We start from the raw sequence: 22,549 nt of genomic DNA on the forward strand, positions 1-22,549 counted from the left end.
ACCAGGTCTAAACTACTATTTTCTATATAAGAAAATGCCTGTACCAAGTCAGGAATATAACAGTTTCACGAAAGTGACCTATCGAATTAGAATATTTACCGGATGTGTTATAACATGAGCAACACGAGGGTAGCCACATTTGGAGCACTATCTATTTACCCTTCCGAAGCATCTGAGATCAACCCTAGTTTTTGGTAGGGTTCGTGTTGCTTGTTTTTAAATTTTATATGTTGTGTCATGTGTACTATTGGTTGACTGTTTGTCTTTTTTTCATTTTTAGCCATGGCGTTGTCAGTTTGTTTTCGATTTATGAGTTTGACTGTCCATCTGGTATCTTTCATCCCTCCTTTGTTATCCGTACGTTTGATGTGTTTGAGATTTAATTTTGCTTTTTGATTAGGGGACTTTCCGTTTTGAATTTTCCTCGGAGTTAAGTATTTTTGTGATTTTACTATTTTCTTTCTTCTTATGAAGTTCCTGTAGGAGTCCAGTTTCATATGAACAAATGGATAAGTCTCTACAAGAAGAAGGGCACAGTTTGTTCCTCTGGAAGTACCAAATGTTTGTTGAAACACGTCCTTCAAATGTCAAAAATACCGAAATCAAGTATCTTCATAATATCCATTTCAAGAGAACGTTTTGTAGGAATCAGAGTTATTTTAACAAGTAGGATTTATCCCCCTTTAAAACCAGATGCTTTTATCTAAGTGGCCATTCCTATTTATGAAATAAAGCAGAACAAAATCTTTCAAGTTGTCTTTTAGTTTGAAATAGGGAAATAGGGACTACTTGTGTCAAGTGTAGAAAAGTCAAATGTTTAATACTATTGCAAGATGAAAGAGTCAAATTCGAAACGAAAAGTCACTAATCAAATGGCAAAATCAAAAGCTCAAATACATCATACGAATTGATATCAATTTCATATTCCTGAATTGGTACAGACATTTACTTATGTAGAATATTTTAAATTAAACCTCAGCTGATTTTATTGCTAGCAAAACAACTCAAATTACATTGACAACGATGCATGAACAAAACAAACAGACAGACACAATAAGTAAAAATGTCAAAAAAACGATACAGCAGTCAACATTGTGTTAAAATCTAAATCACTATAAAAAGTTATTTATAACGAAACCGATATTGTATTAAAACAGTTGAATAGTAATGTACATGTATAAAAAAAATGATACAAATCTAAGCGAGCAAGGCACTTTATTTCTGAAATTATATTTACTTGATACACTCAAGCGAATACAAGTACGTTTCATCACTTACTAATAAAATTCGCCTCAGTTAGATATTCTTGTAAACACATTAAAGTGCCAATGGCTGAGCGTGTGATACACACAATCATAATAAAAAGATAATGGAGAAAATTCAGGAAGACAGAGTTCAAAGAAAAAAAACACTGTTATTCAAGTCCATCTACATCTACATCATAACTTTTCAACGTAACAGGACGAGTATAGTTAGGATCATACAGAAAAGGCTTGGTAACATTTCGTTTGCTCCATTACCTTGAAAGGAAAAAAAAATATTGTCATTTGTAAACAATTTAAACTATTAATTGGTCTCTGTTTCTATGCATTCAAATTTAAAAAAACTCTGTTTGTACTCAAACCAATGATGTATAGAGCATTTGTCTATTCAGAGTCGAAGAACTATTAACTTTAGAATCCTATTCGATGTGAAAACATTTATGCCACATTTTTCTACTGCTACATATATATATATATTATAGGCTAGAGGTGTATTGTACTCAAATTTGACGTTCAAGATGAAATAATGAAATAAAACACGAGCATGACATTCTAGTAAATATAATCTGATTTCATTCACTTGAATTTTTCCAAAATAGCAATACCTGGATTCTGAAAGTTTCTTAAGCATTACTTCTAATGTGTAGTATTGTTTTTTTATCGTTCGGGCTTATGTTTGTGAACTTTAAAATTAAATGAAAATAATCTTACATTCGCCGTTAAAGTCTACACCATCATCACACATACATTTGTATACATTGTTGATAAGATCACATGATGCATTATCGAAGCATTGAAGTTCGTGTCCACCTTTATCACACTCTTCGTTTTCGGCCTTCCCTGAACAAGTTTGAAACATTTATACTGCTTTAATATTTAATACCAGATAACATTGTAATTATAGAATTATGAAATAAATGATTTCTTCGTTAAGTACATTTTGTGGGCTGCATATATATTTTCAAACTGTCTTTGATATTTTATCACCCTCATATTTTGTTTGGGGTTCGTGTTGATCAGAGTTTTCTATGTTTGGTTTTGTGTACTGTTGTTTGTCGGATTATCTTTTGTTAGTAATTGTGTTGTCATTTTGTTTTCGACTTATGAGTTTAATTGTCTCCCTGATATCTTTCGACTCTGTTGTTAAGCAACGAACAACAAATATCAGTATACAAATGACAATATATAACCGACTTCATCCTACGAATACCGTGAATATAATCGATAGAAAAAACAAGAAGTGTGACATGAATACCATATTCCTCACAACAGGTTTTTTACGAGATTGAGATAACCCCTGATTAGATTCTCACTTTGAGTAAGCATCTGAAGAAGATGTATTACAAGTTGTGTGAATATTTAACGTTGACCAATTTTACACAATCAGTTGAAGAACAAGTTAAACTAAAAATTGCAAAATAAAAGTCTACCAAGACGAAAACACGAGTATAACATCATAATTAAACTTTAAAATTCCAGTTATATCCTATTACTATACATACTGGGTAAGCATTGGTTGTTGCTGTTATAATGTGTTGTTTTGCATCCACATTTGAAAACACCAGAATCATCCTTGTCACATTCTGCGTTATCGTCAGCACATTGGTCAGTAGATTTTGTAGGACAGCTAGTCTTTAGTCCAATTTCTAGAATAAGGGAAACATCTACTACTGGAAGTCTTCAGTGACCTTGACAGGCTTTTCAGCCCTCGCACGGTTGGTTAATTAGGAAAACATCATCGTAATTGCTTATTTGAATTTAATTTTGAATTCAACTTATGTCAGTTTTTAGTATTTTTAACGGTTAAAATGGACGGATTCCTACATAATTGTTCATTCATTCGAATGGATTCACGTGGTGAGTATCCAATTATATATACGAAACAGGTGTAAAATTTAACATATCTTTGTTAAGTTAAAATACAAATATCTAAATTAGATATTAAGGAAATAAAAAAAGAATACAATAAACTGTAGGAGTTGGATGTTTGGAGTAAAGTGTACCGAAAGTCCAGGGAATATAAATATATTTTCTTTCCTTTGAGTAAGGAATTTCCTATGTGTTTAAAATAGACTATATACTATTTATATTTTTTAAAACTTGATAGAGCAGTTTTTAGAAGTGTTATTTTGGTTTTTATTTATGTGGGTAATATAAATGAATTTACGTGAAATCATTAGGCGGTTTACGGGGTGAAATTCCTTTATACTACACAAAGAATAGTTGAGCTGTCATTTCTTCGAAGATGCTGACAATAATATGAATATAGATTATATATTAACATATTATACAGTTTATGTTCGTTTACATATATTGATGTGTTCGACAATTTGTTGAAAATGTCAGTTTTAATATTGTAACAAAAATTTAGATTATTATGTTAACAAACATGGTTTTCAAGACAGCAACCAAACTGTATTACAGTTTTGTCTTCTTTAGAGTAAGGAATTTAGTAAAGACATATGTAAGATTAAGATGACAACGGCAAGGGAGAATTTAAACAGTTAAAACAATCAAGAGAAGATGAAATGTACCAAACTTCTAGAGAAGATAAAATGTACCAAACGTCTAAAGAAGATCAAATGTACCAAACGTCAAGAGAAGATGAAATGTACCAAATGTCTAGAGAAGAAGAAATGTACCAAACTTCGAGGGAAGATAAAATGTACGAAACGTCCAGAGATCACGAAATGCAACAAATGTCGAAGGAAGATTAAAAAGGATGAAAACAACAAAGCAACAAAGGTAAAGCGAAGACAAAATGTAACTAACTTGGAGATGATATTGAATGAACCAAACGTCATGGGAAGATGAAATGTAACTAACTTCGAGAGAATTAAAATGTACCAAACGTCAAGGGAAGATAAAATGTACCAAACGTCGAAGGAAAATAAAATGTACCAAACGTCGAGGAAAGATAAAATGTACAAAACGTCGAGGGAAGATAAAATGTACAAAACGTCGAGGGAAGGTAGGATGTACCAAACGTCTAGGGACGATACAAGTAACTACACTAGTCCGACATTTTGAAAAATATGTTTCCTTTTTTTCGATACACATTCATTCAAAACAATCTGCTAAAGGTATTGATTGTCATCTTAGAACGACGAATTTGTGCACGTTGTTGTAAGTTTAGATAAAGACAAATTTCACTTACTAGGTTGACATATGCTTGTGTCTGTGTCTTTAAAGAAGCCAGGTTTACATTGACAAATGTTTTCGATGCAGTTAGTGTTTGGATCACTGAATTCTGTTGTGCTTGTAAACGTATTTCCAGTATAAGTTTCTGTATTACAATGTATGATATAAAATTAGGACAATATATTATTTTAAATATTATGATTTTTAGTATATACATTATGCCATGCTTTAGAAATGTTTCAATTCCATAAGATTTTACTTTTTCAACGTTAACACGAATAATACAACGTCACTTGTGACTCACTTTTTGTCTTTCTATTGAGACAATATCTAAGAATGATATTAACAAATTAAAACACCGAATCACCCTATGCAATACAATATGCCCATTATCAAAGAGGTTTATGGGTGTTATTCATATTGGGCTTTAATAATCATTAGATCCTTCTGTTTGAAATATTGGACTTTTTGGAAGCGAAAATCGGATAATTTCAATCTCCGGGGATATTCAAACCGGAAAATCACTAACCAATTTGGCATTAAACTATGCTATACAATCGGACCACGGTGACCTTTTATCGTTAAATAAGTATACAAGCATGCATTGGTTTTTTTTTTTTACTTAACTATTTAATTACCAGAAATTTGTATCATATGACGTGAAAAGAAACCGGTAAATGTTTCCTAAAAAAAGATATAATGCATTTTTTTAATAGCGTATGTGCGTTGGTTAATGAATGTCCATCTTTTTTGTTTATAGTCATTGTTAATCAATAACAGCCATTATCACTGAACTAGCATTCATTTTTGTTTAGGGGCAATCTGAAGCACGACTCCGGGTGCGTGAGTTTTTCGCTGCATTTAAAATCCATTGGTGGCCTTCGGCTGTTGTTTTTGATTTTGGTAAAGTTGGTGTCTCTTTGACACATTTACCATTTCTATTTTCAATATCATAAATGAATCATTGTTTTGATTTTAATCTTGCGAATTAATAAATATTAGGGTATTGTATTTCCCTGTGTTCATAAGTCGATGATACTTTTCATTAATATACTCCAGATTCAGAAACAACTCATTTGTGTACGAAAGCATATTCATATAATGATTCTATTTTACCATTCAACTGTACAAATATTTACCCATTTCTCCCAGGCATTTATACACGTTGTCCACCATTTTACAATAGGTACCATCCACACATTGAAGGTTACTACCATTTTTTATGCATAGTTCATTTATACCTTTTCCTAAAACATCATTTGTTCAACTCTAGTTATAATTACTAGAAACTGTTGTATTGAGGCAAATATATCTTTGTTAAAAAAGGAATGAAAATGAAAATAATAAAAATTGAGTATCTTGATGTTTACTTGCAAAACCATTCGTTTAAGTCCAATAAGTCGAATGCAACTAACTTAAAAGCAAACTATTTATTCCAGGAAAATGTTATTTAACTTGGAGATCGTTTCGCGTATATTCTAAAAAAAAACAGTATGCAGTGTCAAGACTACTTATGACATTCGTTTAAAAAAGGAAACGATACTTTTTGTATAATTCTGGATTCTTATTATCACTTTATTTTCACTGTTGATAAGTTCCATATGTTGTATGAAGAATCTTGTTCTCATTTCCATGTTCAACATTGTCATGAGTAATACATTAAGTGAATGAAGTAGAACTTCTTACCCTTCATATACACCTGATATCAACAAAATGTATTCATGTGGACTTGGATTTATTTTTTATTGAGTATTATTTTTACGGTTGTATTAGAGTGAAAGATGTCCCGATCACATGTGTACAAGTCAATTAGAAATGTTAACTCTTGTTACACAAAAATGTATTTGATTATATTATACCATTTACAAGTAGTTACATACTGGGAATACAATCGTCATTTGAGCTTTGGTAATGCGTTGTTTTGCATAGACATTTAGTGATACCATCAATATCTTCTCTACATTCAGCGTCAGGAACTGTACATTGATCATTAAACCCATCGTTTGTGGTACTTGCTGTACAGCTACTTCCTAATGCATTCTCTGGAAATATTAAACATGGTCATGAGGACTGTCAAGAAGCGTTTAAAAACATTAAAAATGCACTTTGTGCAGCATAAATTTGTTAATGTAATAATAAATCGAAAACATCATTATGTGAAAAAAAGTTTATACGGTTGTTATTTCATTATGTCCATCTTCTGTTACAGCTGTAAAGTTAAAAACGTAGCGTACTGATTAATCCAACCGATATATCGTCTCATCTTTAGTTAGTTGTATGTCTTAGATATACGTTATAACAACCAACACATTTCTTTTGCAGTCAATTTAGTACTGTTGTATATCTCGTCAAATAATTCTGTAATATGAGCATGTTGTTATTGTGTGAAGATGAAATAAAACCAAAAACACTATGAACAATCTGAATTGACTGCAAGCAAATTTTCTAAACAGTACAGAATCAATAACAGTCGATACGTTTAAAAATCCGTCTTAAAGGAGGATGATTTGATAATTGAATGTTTAATTTTTTTAAAAGCTGTTCAGATCAAAATGACCGTTTCGGATCAAAACTGGTGGTTTACTAGTGGATCATGTATATGTGTTTGTTTGTGTGTGTGTATTTGTGTAGGATGCCCACTTAGACAGTTGATAATCAAAATTAACTAAGTTTATATATTGAGCTGGTAAATTATTTTCCATAAGCCTGTGCTTGTTGCCTAATTTATATGTATTGAAAAAACTTAAAATTAAATTCTGTTAAACATAGTGATTATAAAATGGCACTTTTTTAAATCAGTAAGGGTTTCCTACCTCTGACATACTTGTAATGATAAAAACGAATCATAATTATGTGAATACACACTTTATCTGTTTATAATAACAGTTTGTCCGTCTTGAATTACAGCTTTAAACAAGTGAAACTGCGAGCTACTGCTCACTGATGATACCCCCTCCGCAAGTGGATAATATTAATAGTGTAAAAATATGCAAGTGTTCGGTAAACAGGAAGTTGCCGAGTGATGAATCTGAAAACGCATCACACGGTATAGCTGACTTATATAAATCCTGAAACCAAATTTCAGAAATCCTTGTATTGTAGTTCCTAAGAAAAATGTGACGAAAATTTTCAACTTGGCTATCATGTGTAAAATCATACAAGTGTTCGGTAAACAGGAAGTTGTCAAGTGATCAATCTGAAAACGCATCACACGGTATAGCTGACTTAGATAAACCCTGAAACCAAATTTCAGAAATCCTTGTATTGTAGTTCCTGAGAAAAATGCGACGAAAAATATTCATGGGACGGACGGACTGACGGACTGACGGAAGGACAGACAGAGGTAAAACAGTATACCCCCCCTTTTTTTTAAGCGGGGGTATAATAATAAAAACGTAGTGTAAAAAGTAAAATACCAAAACATATCGAACTCCGAGGATATTCAAAACGGAAGTTCACCAACCAAATGGTATGAAAGTCAACCATTAACTACAAAAACATCGGTTCAACTGTTATCCGTAAGTATGCATGCATTGGTTAAATTTTTTAACGTAAAATTTTGATAACCAGAAACTCCTTTCATATGACTTTAAAAGAAAACTGAAAACATTTCTTTAAAAGAATATAATGAATATTATTCAATAGTGTACTTGAGTTGGTTGCTGAATTTCCATCTTTTTTGTTAATAGTCATTGTTTTATCTTTTACATTCATAATTTAAATATAGTTTTGACTTTAAATTCCGCGGAATAATACATGTCATGGTATTGTCTCTTCCTGTATTTATAAGTTGGTGATACTTTGAAATAATATCTTTCATTGATATATCTTAATCTATCCCAGATTAAGATATAACACATTTGTTTACAAAAGTTTATCCATATATACTGATTCTATTTTAACATTCAACTGTACATATATTTACCAATTTCTTCCTGGCATTTATACACGTTGTCCGCCATTTTACAATAGGTACCCTCCACACATTGAAGGTTACTACCATTTTTTATGCATATTTCATTTAGACCTTTTCCTAAAGAATAATATACACAACATTATTTTGTTTAAACTCTAGTTACTGTTATATTGAGACAAATATATCCTTTGATTGTGTTTATGTTTACGTTACTCGAGGGATGGTTGCGTTCAAAGTTGTCTCAAATAAGCCATGCTCACTGTACAAAAATGAATAAAAGTGAAAATAAAACTTGAAGATCGTTTTGCGTATATTCTAACAAATAAAGTAGTCTGGACTACCTATGGTATTCGCTTTAAAAAGGTATCGATACGTTTTGTATGAATTTTGTGTGTCCTTTTTATCAATTAATTTTACAGTTGATAAGTTCCATATGTTTTATGAAGAATCTTGTTCTCATTTTCATGTTAAACATTGTCATGAGTAAAAGAGGGACAAAAGATACCAAAGGGACAGTCAAACTCATAAATCTAAATCAAACCGACAACGCCATGGCTAAAAATGAAAAAGACAAACAAACAACAGCACACATGCCACAACATAGAAAACTAAGAATAAACAGCACGAACCCCTAAAAAAACTAAGATGATCTTGGGTGCTCCGGAAGGGTAAGCAGATCCTGCTCCACATGTGGCACCCGTCGTGTTGCTTATGTGATAACAAATCCGGTAAATAGTCTAATTCGGTAGGTCACATCCATGAAAGAGAAGGGGATTGTAGTTACGACGTAAGGAACATATCCGATATCATTTGTGAAACGGTTTTTCCATAACGGTCAACCAAATCGTGATGGCGTCCGTAAAATTTACGAAGGGATGATTTCAACTTCACCATTTGGAACTCTTGGTTTAATAGCTTCCTTATGAGCAGCAACCCTCTATCAAGAAAATCATCATAGGAAATGCAAGCACGGGAATATCGTATCAATTGGGAGATATATACCCCGTATGCAGGTGCTGCTGGAATTTTGCTACTTAGAAATGGAAAGTTCACAATTGGAAAGCTGAAATCATCTCTTTTGTCGTACAGTTTTGTTTTCAACCGACCCTCATTGTCAATTTCTAGATGTAAGTCAATATATGAGGTTGATTTAACTGTATCTGTAGTAATCTTTATCTCTTGCTCGGTGGGATAGATAGGTTCCATATAGTCACCAAATTTTGAATTATTTAGTGAGAGAACATCATCTATATAGCGGAAAGTATAGTTAAAGGATATTTCTAACTTTCTTCCTAAGAAGTTCCTGCATGAAGTCAGCCTCATAATAATAAAGAAACAAGTCGGCAAGTAGAGGGGCACAGTTTGTTCCCATTGGAATGTCGACATTCTGTTGAAAAACACGTCCTCCTAACGTAACAAATATGTTGTCAATCAAGAAATCAAGCATCTTGATAACATAAGTTTCAGAGATTTTTTTGTTTGAATCAGAGTGATCCTTTACAAAGTAGGATTTATCCCTCCCTAAGACAAGATACTTGTATCTACGTTGGCCATCTTTTTTTTATGAAGCAAAGCAATACCAACTCTTTCAATTTGTCTCTTAGTTTGGAATGTTGAATACTTGTGTAAAGAGTAGAAAAGTCAAATGTTTTAATACTGTTACAAGATGAAAGAGAGTTAGATTGTATGTACTCTAAAAGATCTTTGGAATTTTTAAGTATCCACATCTGATTCACGCCACCTCTAGAATAGGCAGTTTCACAATAACTTTGAAGCCTGTCTTTGATTGCTGATAAAATAGATGTTAATAATTTAGAAAGAGGTTTCGTGGAGCACTTGAAAGACCCAGTAATATACCGTTGTTTGTAAGGACACTTATGTAGTTTAGGTATTCAATACAGTGATGGAAGATCCAGTTTTTCATATTTGGTTGAAATTGCAAAGGAACACAGAACAGACCTATGAGTATCCAGGAATTCCTCTTTGGTAAGTGTCGTGAGGGTATATGTTGAGTTTCCAAGTGAATTGTCGATACCTGATTCGTTTATCAAGCACATAATGTAATGAGTTTTACACACAAAAACGATGTTGTTTGGGGCTTTATCTGCGGGGACAACAACATATTTGTCACTGACGTAGGATAGGTGTTTTGCAACATTTGGGTCTTTAAAGATTGACGTAGCATGGGCATTGATAGACCCATTCAGTTTCTTAATTCTGATTTGTATCAACGACCTCACTGCCTTAATCCATTTGGAAAGAGTATCCACGTCTTCCTTCTCGCGCATAGCCCATTGCCTGACATAATCCTCAACTGAATCCATCAAAATTTTAAAGTTGTATTTCCAATTGATGGATTTAGGCTCACGATATTTCGGACCTTTCGATAACACATTTCGTAGAGAAGTGTTATTAACAATGTTAAGGTCACCGGTAATAACGTGACTAGAAGGATTATATGTGAATTGGGAACTAGCACAAGTGCAATCAGGAGGTTTAGACTTGAAGTCGTCAATATCGAGATCCTGTAAACGTGTTTGTAATGGAAAATTTTAGTTGCAATAGGTTTGGTATAGGTATAAGAAATGATTGGTACAGACTGGTCTTTGAAATAATGCGGTATTTTCGATTGAACTAATTTATGATGAAGGATATTGCTTTAGTTGACGCCATCGATACCTTTGTTGGCAAAGGATAGATTAAGGAAAGATCTTTTTCATCTTTGCCAATGCGGACTGGCTTGAAAAGTCTGTGACTTGCAATAACCGAATATATTAAGTGAATGAAGTAGAACTTCTTACCCTTCAAATACACCTATATCAACAAAATGTGTTCATGTGAATTTGGATTTATTATTATTGAGTATTTTGGTTACGATTGTATTAGGGAGACAAATGCCACGATCACATCTGAGCAAGTCAATTAGAAATGTAAACTCTTGTTACACAAAAGTGTATTTGATTATATTATACCATTTACAAAAAGTTACATACTTGGAATACAATCGTCATTTGAGCTCTGGTAATGCGTTGTTTTACATAGACATTTAATGATACCGTCAATATTTTCTCTACATTCAGCTTCATGAACCGTACATTGATCATTAAACCCATCGTTTGTGGTACTTGCTGTACAACTACTTCCTAATGCATTCTCTGGAAATATTAAATATAGTCTCGAAGACTGGCAAGAAGCGTTTAAAAACATTAAAAATGCACTTTGTGCAGCATAAATTTGTTAATGTAATAATAAATTGAAAACATCATTTTGTGAAAAAAAAGTTTATACGGTTGTTATTTCATTATGTCCATCTTCTGTTACAGCTGTAAATAATTAAAAACGTAGCGTACTGATTAATCCAACCGATATATCGGCTCATCTTTAGTTAGTTGTATGTCTATATATCGGCTCATCTTTAGTTAGTTGTATGTCTATATATCGGCTCATCTTTAGTTAGTTGTATGTCTTAGATATACGTTATAACAACCAACACATTTCTTTTGCAGTCAATTTAGTACTGTTGTGTATCTCGTCGAATAATTCTGTACTATGAACATGTTGGTAATATTGTGTGAAGATGAAATAAAACCAAAAACACTATGAACAATCTGAATTGACTGCAAGCGAATTTTCTAAACAGTACAGAATCAATAACAGTCGATACCTTTAATAATTAGTCTTCAAGAAGGATGATTTGATAATTGAGTGTTTAATTTTTTAAAAGCTGTTCAGATCAAAATGACCGTTTTGGATCAAAACTGGTGGTTTACTAGTGGATCATGTATATGTGTTTGTTTGTGTGTGTATGTATTTGTGTAGGATGCCCACTTAGACAGTTGATAATCACAATTAACTAAGTTTACATATTGAGCTGGTAAATTAAATTCTGTTAAACATAATGATTATAAAATGGCACGTTTTCAAATCAGTAAGGGTTTTCTACCTCTGACATACTTAAATGTAATGATAAAAACGAAACATAATTATGTGAATACACACTTTATCCGTTTATAATTACAGTATGTCCGTCTTGAATTACAGCTTCACATAATAAAAACGTAGTGTAAAAAGTGAATACCAAAAACATATCGAACTCCGAGTATATTCAAAACGGAAATTCACCAGCCAAAATGGTATGGAAGCCAATTATTAACTACAAAAACATCGGTTCAACTAATATCCATAAGTAAGTATACATGCATGCATTGGTTCAATTTTTTTACGTAAAATTTTGATAACCAGAAACTCGTTTCATATGACTTTAAAAAAAAACTTTAAAAGAATATAATGAACATTATTTAATAGTGTACTTGCGTTGGTTGCTGAACTTTCATAATTTATTTTATAATCGTTGTTTTATCTTTTAAATTCATAATTTAAATATAGTTTTGACTTTAAATTCCGCGAAATAATACATGTCATGGTATTGTCTCTTCCTGTATTTATAATTTGGAATTAATATCTTTCATTGATATATCTTAATATATCCCGGATTAAGATATAACACATTTGTTTACAACAGTTTATCCATATATAATGATTCTATTTTAACATTCAACTGTACATATATTTACCAATTTCTTCCTGGCATTTATATATGTTGTCCGCCATTTTACAATAGGTACCCTCCACACATTGAAGGTTACTACCATTTTTTATGCATATTTCATTCAGACCTTGTCCTAAAAAATAATATACACAACATTATTTTGTTTAAACTCTAGTTAACAGTTACTGTTGTATTGAGACAAATATATCTTTTGACTGTGTTTATGTTTACGTTACTCGAGGGATGGTTGCGTTCAAAGTTGTCTTAAATAAGCCATGCACACATTGTTCAAAAATGAATAAAAGTGAAAATAAAAATTGAAGATCGTTTCGCGTATATTCTAAAAAATTAAGTAGTCTGGACTAAATATGGCATTCGCTTTAAAAAGGTACCGATATGTTTTGTATGAATTTTTGTATCCTTTTTATCAATTAATTATCCCAGTTGATAAGTTCCATATGTTGTATGAGGAATCTTGCTCTCATTTCCATGTTAAACAATGTCAAGGGGTAATATATAAGGTGAATGAAGTAGAACTTCTTACCCTATAACTACACCTGATATCAACAAAATGTATTCTTGTGGATTTGGATTTAGTTTGTATTGAGTATTATTTTTACGGTTGTATTAGAGTGAAAGATGTCCCGATCACACGTGAGCAAGTCAATTAGAAATGTTAACTCTTGTTACACAAAAATGTATTTGATTATATTATATCATTTACAAAAAGTTACATACTGGGAATACAATCGTCATTTGAGCTCTGGTAATGCGTTGTTTTGCATAGACATTTAATGATACCGTCAATATCTTCTCTACATTCAGCGTCAGGAACTGTACATTGATCATTAAACCCATTGTTTGTGGTACTTGCTGTACAACTACTTCCTAATACACTCTCTAAAAATTCCAAAAATTGCCATAATGATTGTCAAGAATCGTTTAAAAAATGTAAAATATATTTTGTGCAGCACCAATTTGCAAATGTAATAATAAAAAGAAAACATGTTTACGTGAGACAAAAGCTGTACAGAAGTTCTGACTAGTAGGCTTGTGATAAACTCGGGGAATGAAAACTCCGCCAGCAGTGGCATCGATCCCGTGGTTGTATAAACAAATCATCATATATATACCAGGACTGAAATTTAAAAGACGCGCGTTTCGTCTTCAAAAGAATTTATTACTGTTTCGCACCTGTTCAAATAATTCATTTATCATGAGTATGTTGTTATTATGTAAAGATGAAACAAAACCAAAAACACTCCGAACAATCTGAATTTAATGTTTCAGATCAAAACTGGTTGTTTACTAGTAAATCGTGTACATGTATATGTATTTGTCTGTGTGTGTGTATTTGTGTAGGGGCGAACTTTTACAGTTAATGGTTAAAATAAACTAAGTTTACATAGTGAGCTGGTTAATTATTTTCCGTAAGTTTGTGCTTGTTGCCTAATAAATTTTATTAAACAAGCTTAAAATTAAATTCTGTAAAACAAAGTGGTTAAAAGTGGCACTTTTTTCAAAACAGTAAATGTTTTCTACCTCTTGCATGCTCAATCATAGCCAGATTAAGTATAGAGTTCTAAATTGCTTGGTCATTTAACTGTTTAAACTTTTTATTTGATTAAGACCAACTGTTCTACATTCAAGTGTAAACTGCATGTAGAATAAACCCCCGTCAATCAGTGTATCTTAATATACTTCCTTTGATGTTCGTTTCAAATAAGGTTCCCCGTTATCAGAATGTTATAAAAAAAATTAATCAATATAATACCAATGTTCGTAAAACAGCTTTTACTACATTTGTTTATGATAATTCATACATATTTTATTTATAAATTTATAATTTACTAATTAAAATCATTACCATTTTCATACTGGCATTTGTATACTCCATCCACCTTTTTACAAACCATTTTGTCTAAACACTGCTTTTCATTACCTCCATGTTCGCATTCTCCATTCTCCACTATTCCTTTAATAAACATAACAATGATCACTAAATAATAAGAGTTCGGAAAATTACGTAATTAATGATGTAAATGATAGGACAGACATCAATGAGATTTCCACGAGTGTTTTAAGCTTTAATATATTCCCATGTTAAAGAGAGGGTATACTTTATAGTTTGCAATGCACCAAGTATATCATATATTGTTTTTAAAAACAGATGAGTAAATTTGAGACTGTAGTTTTCATCCATTAAAATGATATATATCAGTATATAGGTGTAAAAGATATCAACAATGTCCCCCACAAAGAGCAAATGATGTGTCGAAGAATGCCCGGTCGCAGTTACTTGAATCAAGTTCATAGTACTAACCTGCTGATATTTGAATTATACATACTTGGTACACATTTATTTCCTTTTTTGTAGTGAGTTGTTCTACACAGGCATTTATAGGTATCGAATGCGTCTACCCTACACTCAGCATTATCATCAGCGCATTGGTCTAAAATGTCTCTGGAACAGGTACTCCCTAATTCATATTCTACAAATAGTATAGAAATAAGTATTAATTTGTATTCATTGATACGGTAATGATTACAGTACACATAGTAATTGTCGTAGTTGAAGTAGTTGCCATTGTTGTGACAGTAGAAAGGAAGTAGCGGCGTTTTACACAAAGAGAAATCCCAATGCTTGGAAACACCAAATCGAACAGTCACCTCTCCTTTTCAGAATACAAAGTTAAGACGTAGCCATAAACTATATAAGACACTAGTCGCATGATATCGATAGAGGTTGGTTAAAAAAGAAGATCTTAGAGGATGTTTTCTAGATTTCTGCGTTTGTATAGAACTATATAGATAGAGAGAGACGAAAATATCTTTACAAAAAAAATTATGATAAAGCAGAAGATGGAAATAAACAAATCAAAATCATCAGACGGAAACAAACAGAAAACACATTGAAAAGGAAAACAAAGTCGAAAAGACAAATATTGGTGTACGTTTATTTGTCAATGATGCAAAACACTTTAAATTGATCACCCGGATGTCTCTAGACAATTTAAATCAAGACAACTATCACTTAGAACAGACCGTTTTTTGAGTTGTGAATAATTTATTTCGATGATTCAGAATCGGATAAATGTTTGGAATAAGACAGAAATATATAATACTAAGATATAAATTTAGAAACAAATGAACATACTCTCTTTACACGTAGTTGCGTTATTGGTGTTAGTGTCCTCGAATAAGCCATCTTTACATGTACATAAATGATCAACACATTCAGCTTGAGTGTCGGTACATTGATAAGATTCCGTACACTCAGCACCATTTGGTTTCTCTTTAAAAAAACAGCATATGTATTAGACATGATATAATGTAAAAAATACGATGCCAAAAGGACATTTGAAATAAATCATAGATCGAAAACAAACTAAGCGATTGAAAAAAAAAATGTCGAAAAGATAAACAGTACACAATACACAACAACAAAATTAAGGAATAAGCAACACGAACCCTGCCAAAATCCGTGGATGGTCTCGTGTGCTTAAAAATGTGTTATACGTGTCAATATACAATGTAGCGTATATAAGATTTCATAATTTGTATTAATTGTATGTGCTAAAATATAGTGTTTGGTACTCAGTATATAATAATAAAAATCTAACATATGAAGTGAAGATTTGACAAACAACACAATTTGTCTCTATACATGACGCTGTTAACAAGGTTTGAACTTTTGATTTGCCATTTGATTAGGGACTTTCCGTTTTGAATTTTCCTCGTCGTTCAGTATTTTTGTTATTTTACTTTTTATGGGTTACAGAAACATAAAACTAATATATATATATATATATAATGCCTCACAATAATCTAGACAATATATCCACAAATTAAAACCCACAAACAAAAATGTAAATAAAAAGAAGATTTGGTTTTTTTTCAAAACAAAACATAAGACTCTGTTATCCACATTAATTGATGAATATTTGTATCAGTGGCAAACATACTCTACACTTCATTTTTATAAGACTGTCTTTATGGAAAGGTCATATGCTTGCTTTCTTGAGACATGTAGTAAAGATCACTCATTTTCAATGACAAGCTACAAGATTCATTGAGACGGTGATTGGAAGAGAAGATACTTAGTATATGCTGATATTTGTGTCTACATCGTTTTGAAAAGTTGAATGAAACCTAATCTTAGTTAAAACTTTATTCAATTTTTGATACATTTTTTCTACCAAATATCCCTTGGTTGTCCTTTAAGGTTGATCATGGAATCGTAATTGTTTGATTGACTGATTCATTGTTGGTAGCTTAACGTCCAGTGGCAAATATTTTATGTATATTCAGAACGAGAACAAATAAGAAATACATACACAATTGGTAGGTCCTGTAATAGAAACCATTCAGGGATGCAGGTCGGGGAAATTTAGCCTAATACTGGACAATAATGGTATATAAGAAAAAGAACTAAATTTGACCTTATAATAGGCCACCTCAAAAAGTAGAGAGCGTGGTAACACTCTTTCTACACGTGGCATCCACTTAACGTACCTGTTATGACCAGACTTGACTGCGTACTTGTACATCCTACACAGACTATAATGGACGTCCAACTCGGGCATATGTTTTGACATAGAGTCCATGGGTCTCACTTCTTATGATCTAAATGTTTTTAAGTAGTATTATCTACTCAATACACAACTTACTTGAAATACACTGTTCACCGTTGACTCTGTAATGTGTATGTAGACAATAACAAACGGTGTTGATACATTCAGAGTTTTCAACATAACAAGGATGCCTGACGTCAGGACAGAAGCCAACCACGCCTTCTTCTAAAATGAAAATAAAATAGATTTACTGCCAATATGATATAACATTTACTGTTTATTTCGAACATATTAAACTATGACAAAATATATTCAGCAATGGCATTTCATATTAATAGGAAGTTCAAATTTTCTTCAGCGATCTAACTTAGGCTCGTATCTTTGTTAAGTTTTTGTTTCACCAGCCTGGTAGAATGGTTGAGTGTTATTTCACAAATTCAATCATGATGTTTGTGAATTAAATCTTTAATTAAAAATGTTTTACTTCTCAAATGCACAAATGGCATTGTTGTGATTTTTTAAGCATGAATTTTCTGGATTGATTAAGAATTTTCAATACGCCTGGTGCACTTAATTCTACAAAACCAGGTTTAATCCACCATTTTCTTCCCAAAGAAAAATCTGTAACAGGTCAGGAATACGACAATTGTTTTCGATTTGTTTGATCGATTTGAGCTGTTGGTTTTGCCATTTAATATGGCACTCTCTGTTTAGAATTTTCTTTTATTAAAGCTTTCTATTAAAGCTGATCAAACATTTCTGTTTTTCCAATATGATTTTAACATGGATTTATACACGCAATGTTCTAGTAGAAGAGATAGCTCGTGCTTTTTTTTAATACTAATTTTAGGTTATTTAGATAGTATCACCAAAGTGAATTAAGGATCATGTGTACAGTCATGAGAATTTCAGTGTATTTAATTTCTATTTCAGAAGGCTAGTCGGCATCTTTTGAAATCCTCAACTTTCATTTTTTAATGAAATGTGTATGAATAAAAGGTTTTACGTATAATTCGATATCAATGTATGTTTATATGTAAACCACTGTAATGGCTGTAGTTAAAAGGGAATGAGATATCAGACGTTCACAAAAAGGTGAACGAAAAAGCAAACTCATTCAAAAATATCTCAACATACAATATGCATTCCTGCCAAATCGGGAGTATTTCTGTGTTCTGATCGATAGCTACAGACACGGTGCGTAATACGGACTAATACATCGTCTATGTTAGTGAGTTAAAACCAAAAATAGTATAAAATTCCCCGATAAATACTGTAATAACAACTAGTTGTTAAGCACTAAAAAAGACAAAACAACGAACAAGAGATTGCATAACAGTTTTACTACACTTTATAATAGTTTCTGTGATTTCATTATTTTGACAAATGCAAAATTGCTGTTGGAAGGCTCCCATGTAATAACATTAAAATATGTCCATTTTAAAAATATGCTACAGTCTTCGGTAAACATCAATCAGTACCCCAATAACGCTATTGTTCGTCAAATTTAGTGCAAAAAGTCATTTAACACAGAGAATTCAAGACTTAAAATCAGCATATTAAACTTACCCACTGTACATGAATTTTCTTTAGTTGCATCTTCAAAATATCCAGCCTTGCAATTACATACATTTTCTGTACAGTAAGCATTTGTGTCTGTGCACTGCGCTGTTTCAGAGCAGGGTGCACCGTTTGAGATTTCTATATGGAATATATACACAATATCAGTAGTTTTATATGATTATTAAATGGAAATTAATAAGATAAATCATTGTAAGAATTAGATGCAATACGAGGGTGTTAGCCCAAATGGGTATATCTGAATTCCACCAAGATATTATTGTCAAGACAGAATGATGAATTTGAGGGTATCTTTCTATGATCAAATGTTATTGATACGCATGATATCCAATTTCAATTAACGGCACATTTTGGAAAATTGAAATGAATGCGTAATATGAATTATAATCTTTTATTTTATTTTTCTAATTTTGTGAACGCATCTATATGTCTATAAAGCACAGGCACTTGTCTCAGAAAAAAATTTCCTATATACCTTATTATAACACAAGGTACTTAACTTGAATTTTAGAAAAATGTCAGGTGGTGACGAAGTTCCGTTATATGCCGCTTTATAGGCTGTCAACCCCACTAAAACTTGTTATATCGTAAATCTAAATTGATTTATCTTTACAATGGTGTATAACATGCCTACATTTGTTGTCGGAATCATCCGTAGCAATCCTACCAAAGTATGTCAATCGTAATAATTTTGCAAACCGCTGAAGAATTGGCAAAATGTAGGCATGTTATACAACATTGTAAAGATAAATCAATTTAGATTTACGATATAACAAGTTTTAGTGGGGTTGACAGCCTATAAAGCGGCATATAAACAAATCTACAAATAATAATGTTCCCCATGATTTGGTTAAAACCGGTTTTGATCAAAATATACGAAGAAATGTCGAAATGTTCAGGACTTTAAAATTAAATCCGTATTTCGGTAAGATTTATTCAAATATTGTGTAAAACGTTAATTTTGAGCTATGAAAGTCAAGTGGTTCGAGCATTTTTCACTGAGGAAGTTTTAAAAAATTGCAAAGAAATATTTTTACAGTGGGTTAGCTTTCATTAGTCTTAACTATATATAGATTAACAACTTTTGGTTATATTCATAATTTAGAATCATCATTGAAGGTGGAGGACGATTGCACAGATAATTAATTATATTGATGTGCCATTTGCAGAGTGACATTCCGTTGTATTATGTGCCAATTCGAAAAAGTTATGCGAGTATTCTCTCCCCTTAACAAGTTCATTATTTTATAATTAAATTTAGGTTTCTGATATAATTTTGAATAATTACAAAATGTATCAATTCAATATATTTCAGTTTTTGTTATTGGTGTATCAAAAACATTGATGTACGAATATAATTTCATAAATTTGAAACGTTTAAAATGATTACCAATGATAAATCTCTTCCTCTCAAGTTCAGAAAAATATGGGAACATTAATGCTTTTAAATAACTATTAATGCACAAAATTGATAACCCATTTAACTTAACAGATATAACAAAACTTACTTGGAATGCACATATCACCTCTTTGGAAGTGTGTTTGTATACATTGACACAAATAATGTCCTTGATTGCATTCTGTATTCTCCAAATGACAATGAAGGTCATCTTTACAAGGGCCGAAATATCCTGGTTCTATAACAAATGTATTTTAATAAATATGTGGTAAGCTTCAAAAGGGCCGGGCTAACCCGGTTCTGGATATAATGTATGTTTAGATATACAAGTTGTTCTGCTTTAGTATCTATTGAATTAAATTCAGACAATTCAGTACTAACTGATAAAAGTTTTATTCAGCACTTACATAATAAAATACTGTTTGTACCATAGGTGTTTAAGGACAGGGTCCTATGTCGAACCACTCCACCACACGCATAGTCCCTCCCCTTCATTGTTACAAAATCCCCCATTTTACAATTTATATCAAGTATTTGTACCATATGAATACTAACTATGAATATCTTTGGTCTAATTATACATGTTATCTATCAACATGCCGTTCGACTATAAATTACTAATGGTTTGTATCAGCAAGCTACATGTAATTTCAATAATATGATCTCTTCAGGATAGAATGCCTTGTATTAACTTTACTCTGTCTGTCTCATATTTGTTTTATTTCAATATTAAAATTCATTGTGAGGCATTGTTTTGTCAGAAATAAGAAGATGTGCCTTTTAACGGTAGATAAAATATAACAAAGAGATTTTCAGTTCATAAGTCGAGGACAAACTGACAATGTCATAGAATACAAATGAAAAAAAAAAGATCAAAAGACAAACAGCAGTTTACAATATACAACACAGAAATATAAATAGATATAGGAAGATGAGTGCCAATGAGACAACTCTCCATCCAAATAATAATTTTAAAAAAGTAAACCATTATAGTTCAATGTTCGACCTTCAACACGGAGCCTTGGATCACGCCGAATAACAAGCTATAAAGGGCCCCAAAATTACTAGTGTAAAACCATTCAAACGGGAAAACCAACGGTCTAATCTATATAAAATAAAAAAAACGAGAAACGAGAAACACGTATAAATTACATAAACAAACGACAACTACTGTACATCAGATTCCTGACTTAGGACAGGTGCAAACATTTGCAGCGGGATTAAACGTTTTAATGGATCAAAACCTTCTACCTTTTTCTGAAACAAAGACTGAGCAACAATTTGAATCTTAATTATATTAATGTTTTCATTTAAGTGGTTGTAGATTAAAACGTACTGAGGTTACTTTTGTGTAAACAATTGGAAATTTTATGTAAATGGTATGAATCTTTGAAGTTATGCCATTTTGTGTTGTGGTGTTATGCTATGGGAGTTTCTTTTTTCAAACTCTTTGAAATTCTCCTACTAATACTGGGCAGTATACGTATGCTACTGTTTTGTTAGTCACATGAAGGGCACAATATACATTGTAGACAATGACGGATACTTTCTTACCTGTACTTGTACTAAACATGAGGTCTACGAAGCTCATAAAACAGAAAACCGAAAGCACTGACAGTCGTTTCTGAAATATTCAATGTATTAAACTTTTATTATCTTTTACTTAAGTATGAAATGCTTTTGAAGACATATTGGTGACCTTCTGCTGTTGTCTTTTATATGATCGGGTTGTTGTCTCTTTGACACATTCCCCATTTCCATTCTCAATTTTATGTTCACTTAATCATGGATTTGAATAATTATTTCCCGTTCATAGATTAAGAAAGAAACTAAAGTTCTAACTGTCTAAAGCAACTTTGACCTCAGATGACGTTTGGTAGTTCTTTTTGGGTTCCGTGTTGTCATATAGCTTCTAAAGATTATGTGTAATGGTATGCCATCTTTGCCCTCAAATGTTTAGGTCTGAGCGTTCTTGGTGAATGTTAACTCATACAAGCGCTTTGGACAAACGACTTTTATAAAGTATTATCTTAATTTTGTGAATTACTTCAGATAAACTATGTTATGCAACTTTGCTTTTACCTTCATACCTTAAGGTCTCAAATAAACAATAATAAATACGAATAA

The 22,549-nt window shown here is 31.8% G+C and overlaps 1 protein-coding gene across 1 annotated transcript; it reads right to left on the minus strand.

Annotated features, from left to right (window-relative positions):
* Nucleotides 1–1,198: 1,198 nt before the first annotated feature.
* Nucleotides 1,199–22,290, minus strand: LOC143077994 (uncharacterized). The gene is made up of 17 exons (XM_076253029.1): nt 21,977–22,290; nt 20,532–20,660; nt 19,012–19,143; nt 17,539–17,667; nt 16,026–16,163; nt 15,217–15,360; nt 14,736–14,843; nt 13,607–13,768; nt 12,894–13,001; nt 11,313–11,474; nt 8,329–8,436; nt 6,284–6,445; nt 5,543–5,650; nt 4,420–4,548; nt 2,765–2,908; nt 1,974–2,102; nt 1,199–1,520 (listed from the first exon to the last, which is right to left on the minus strand). Exons 1-17 carry the CDS (start codon nt 22,011–22,013, stop codon nt 1,450–1,452), a joined length of 2,100 nt encoding a protein of 699 aa, XP_076109144.1. The 5' UTR covers nt 22,014–22,290; the 3' UTR covers nt 1,199–1,449.
* Between the last annotated feature and the right edge of the window lie 259 nt (nt 22,291–22,549).

Source organism: Mytilus galloprovincialis, chromosome 6 (genome assembly GCF_965363235.1).
Source record: "Mytilus galloprovincialis chromosome 6, xbMytGall1.hap1.1, whole genome shotgun sequence".
Lineage (NCBI taxonomy): Eukaryota > Metazoa > Mollusca > Bivalvia > Mytilida > Mytilidae > Mytilus > Mytilus galloprovincialis.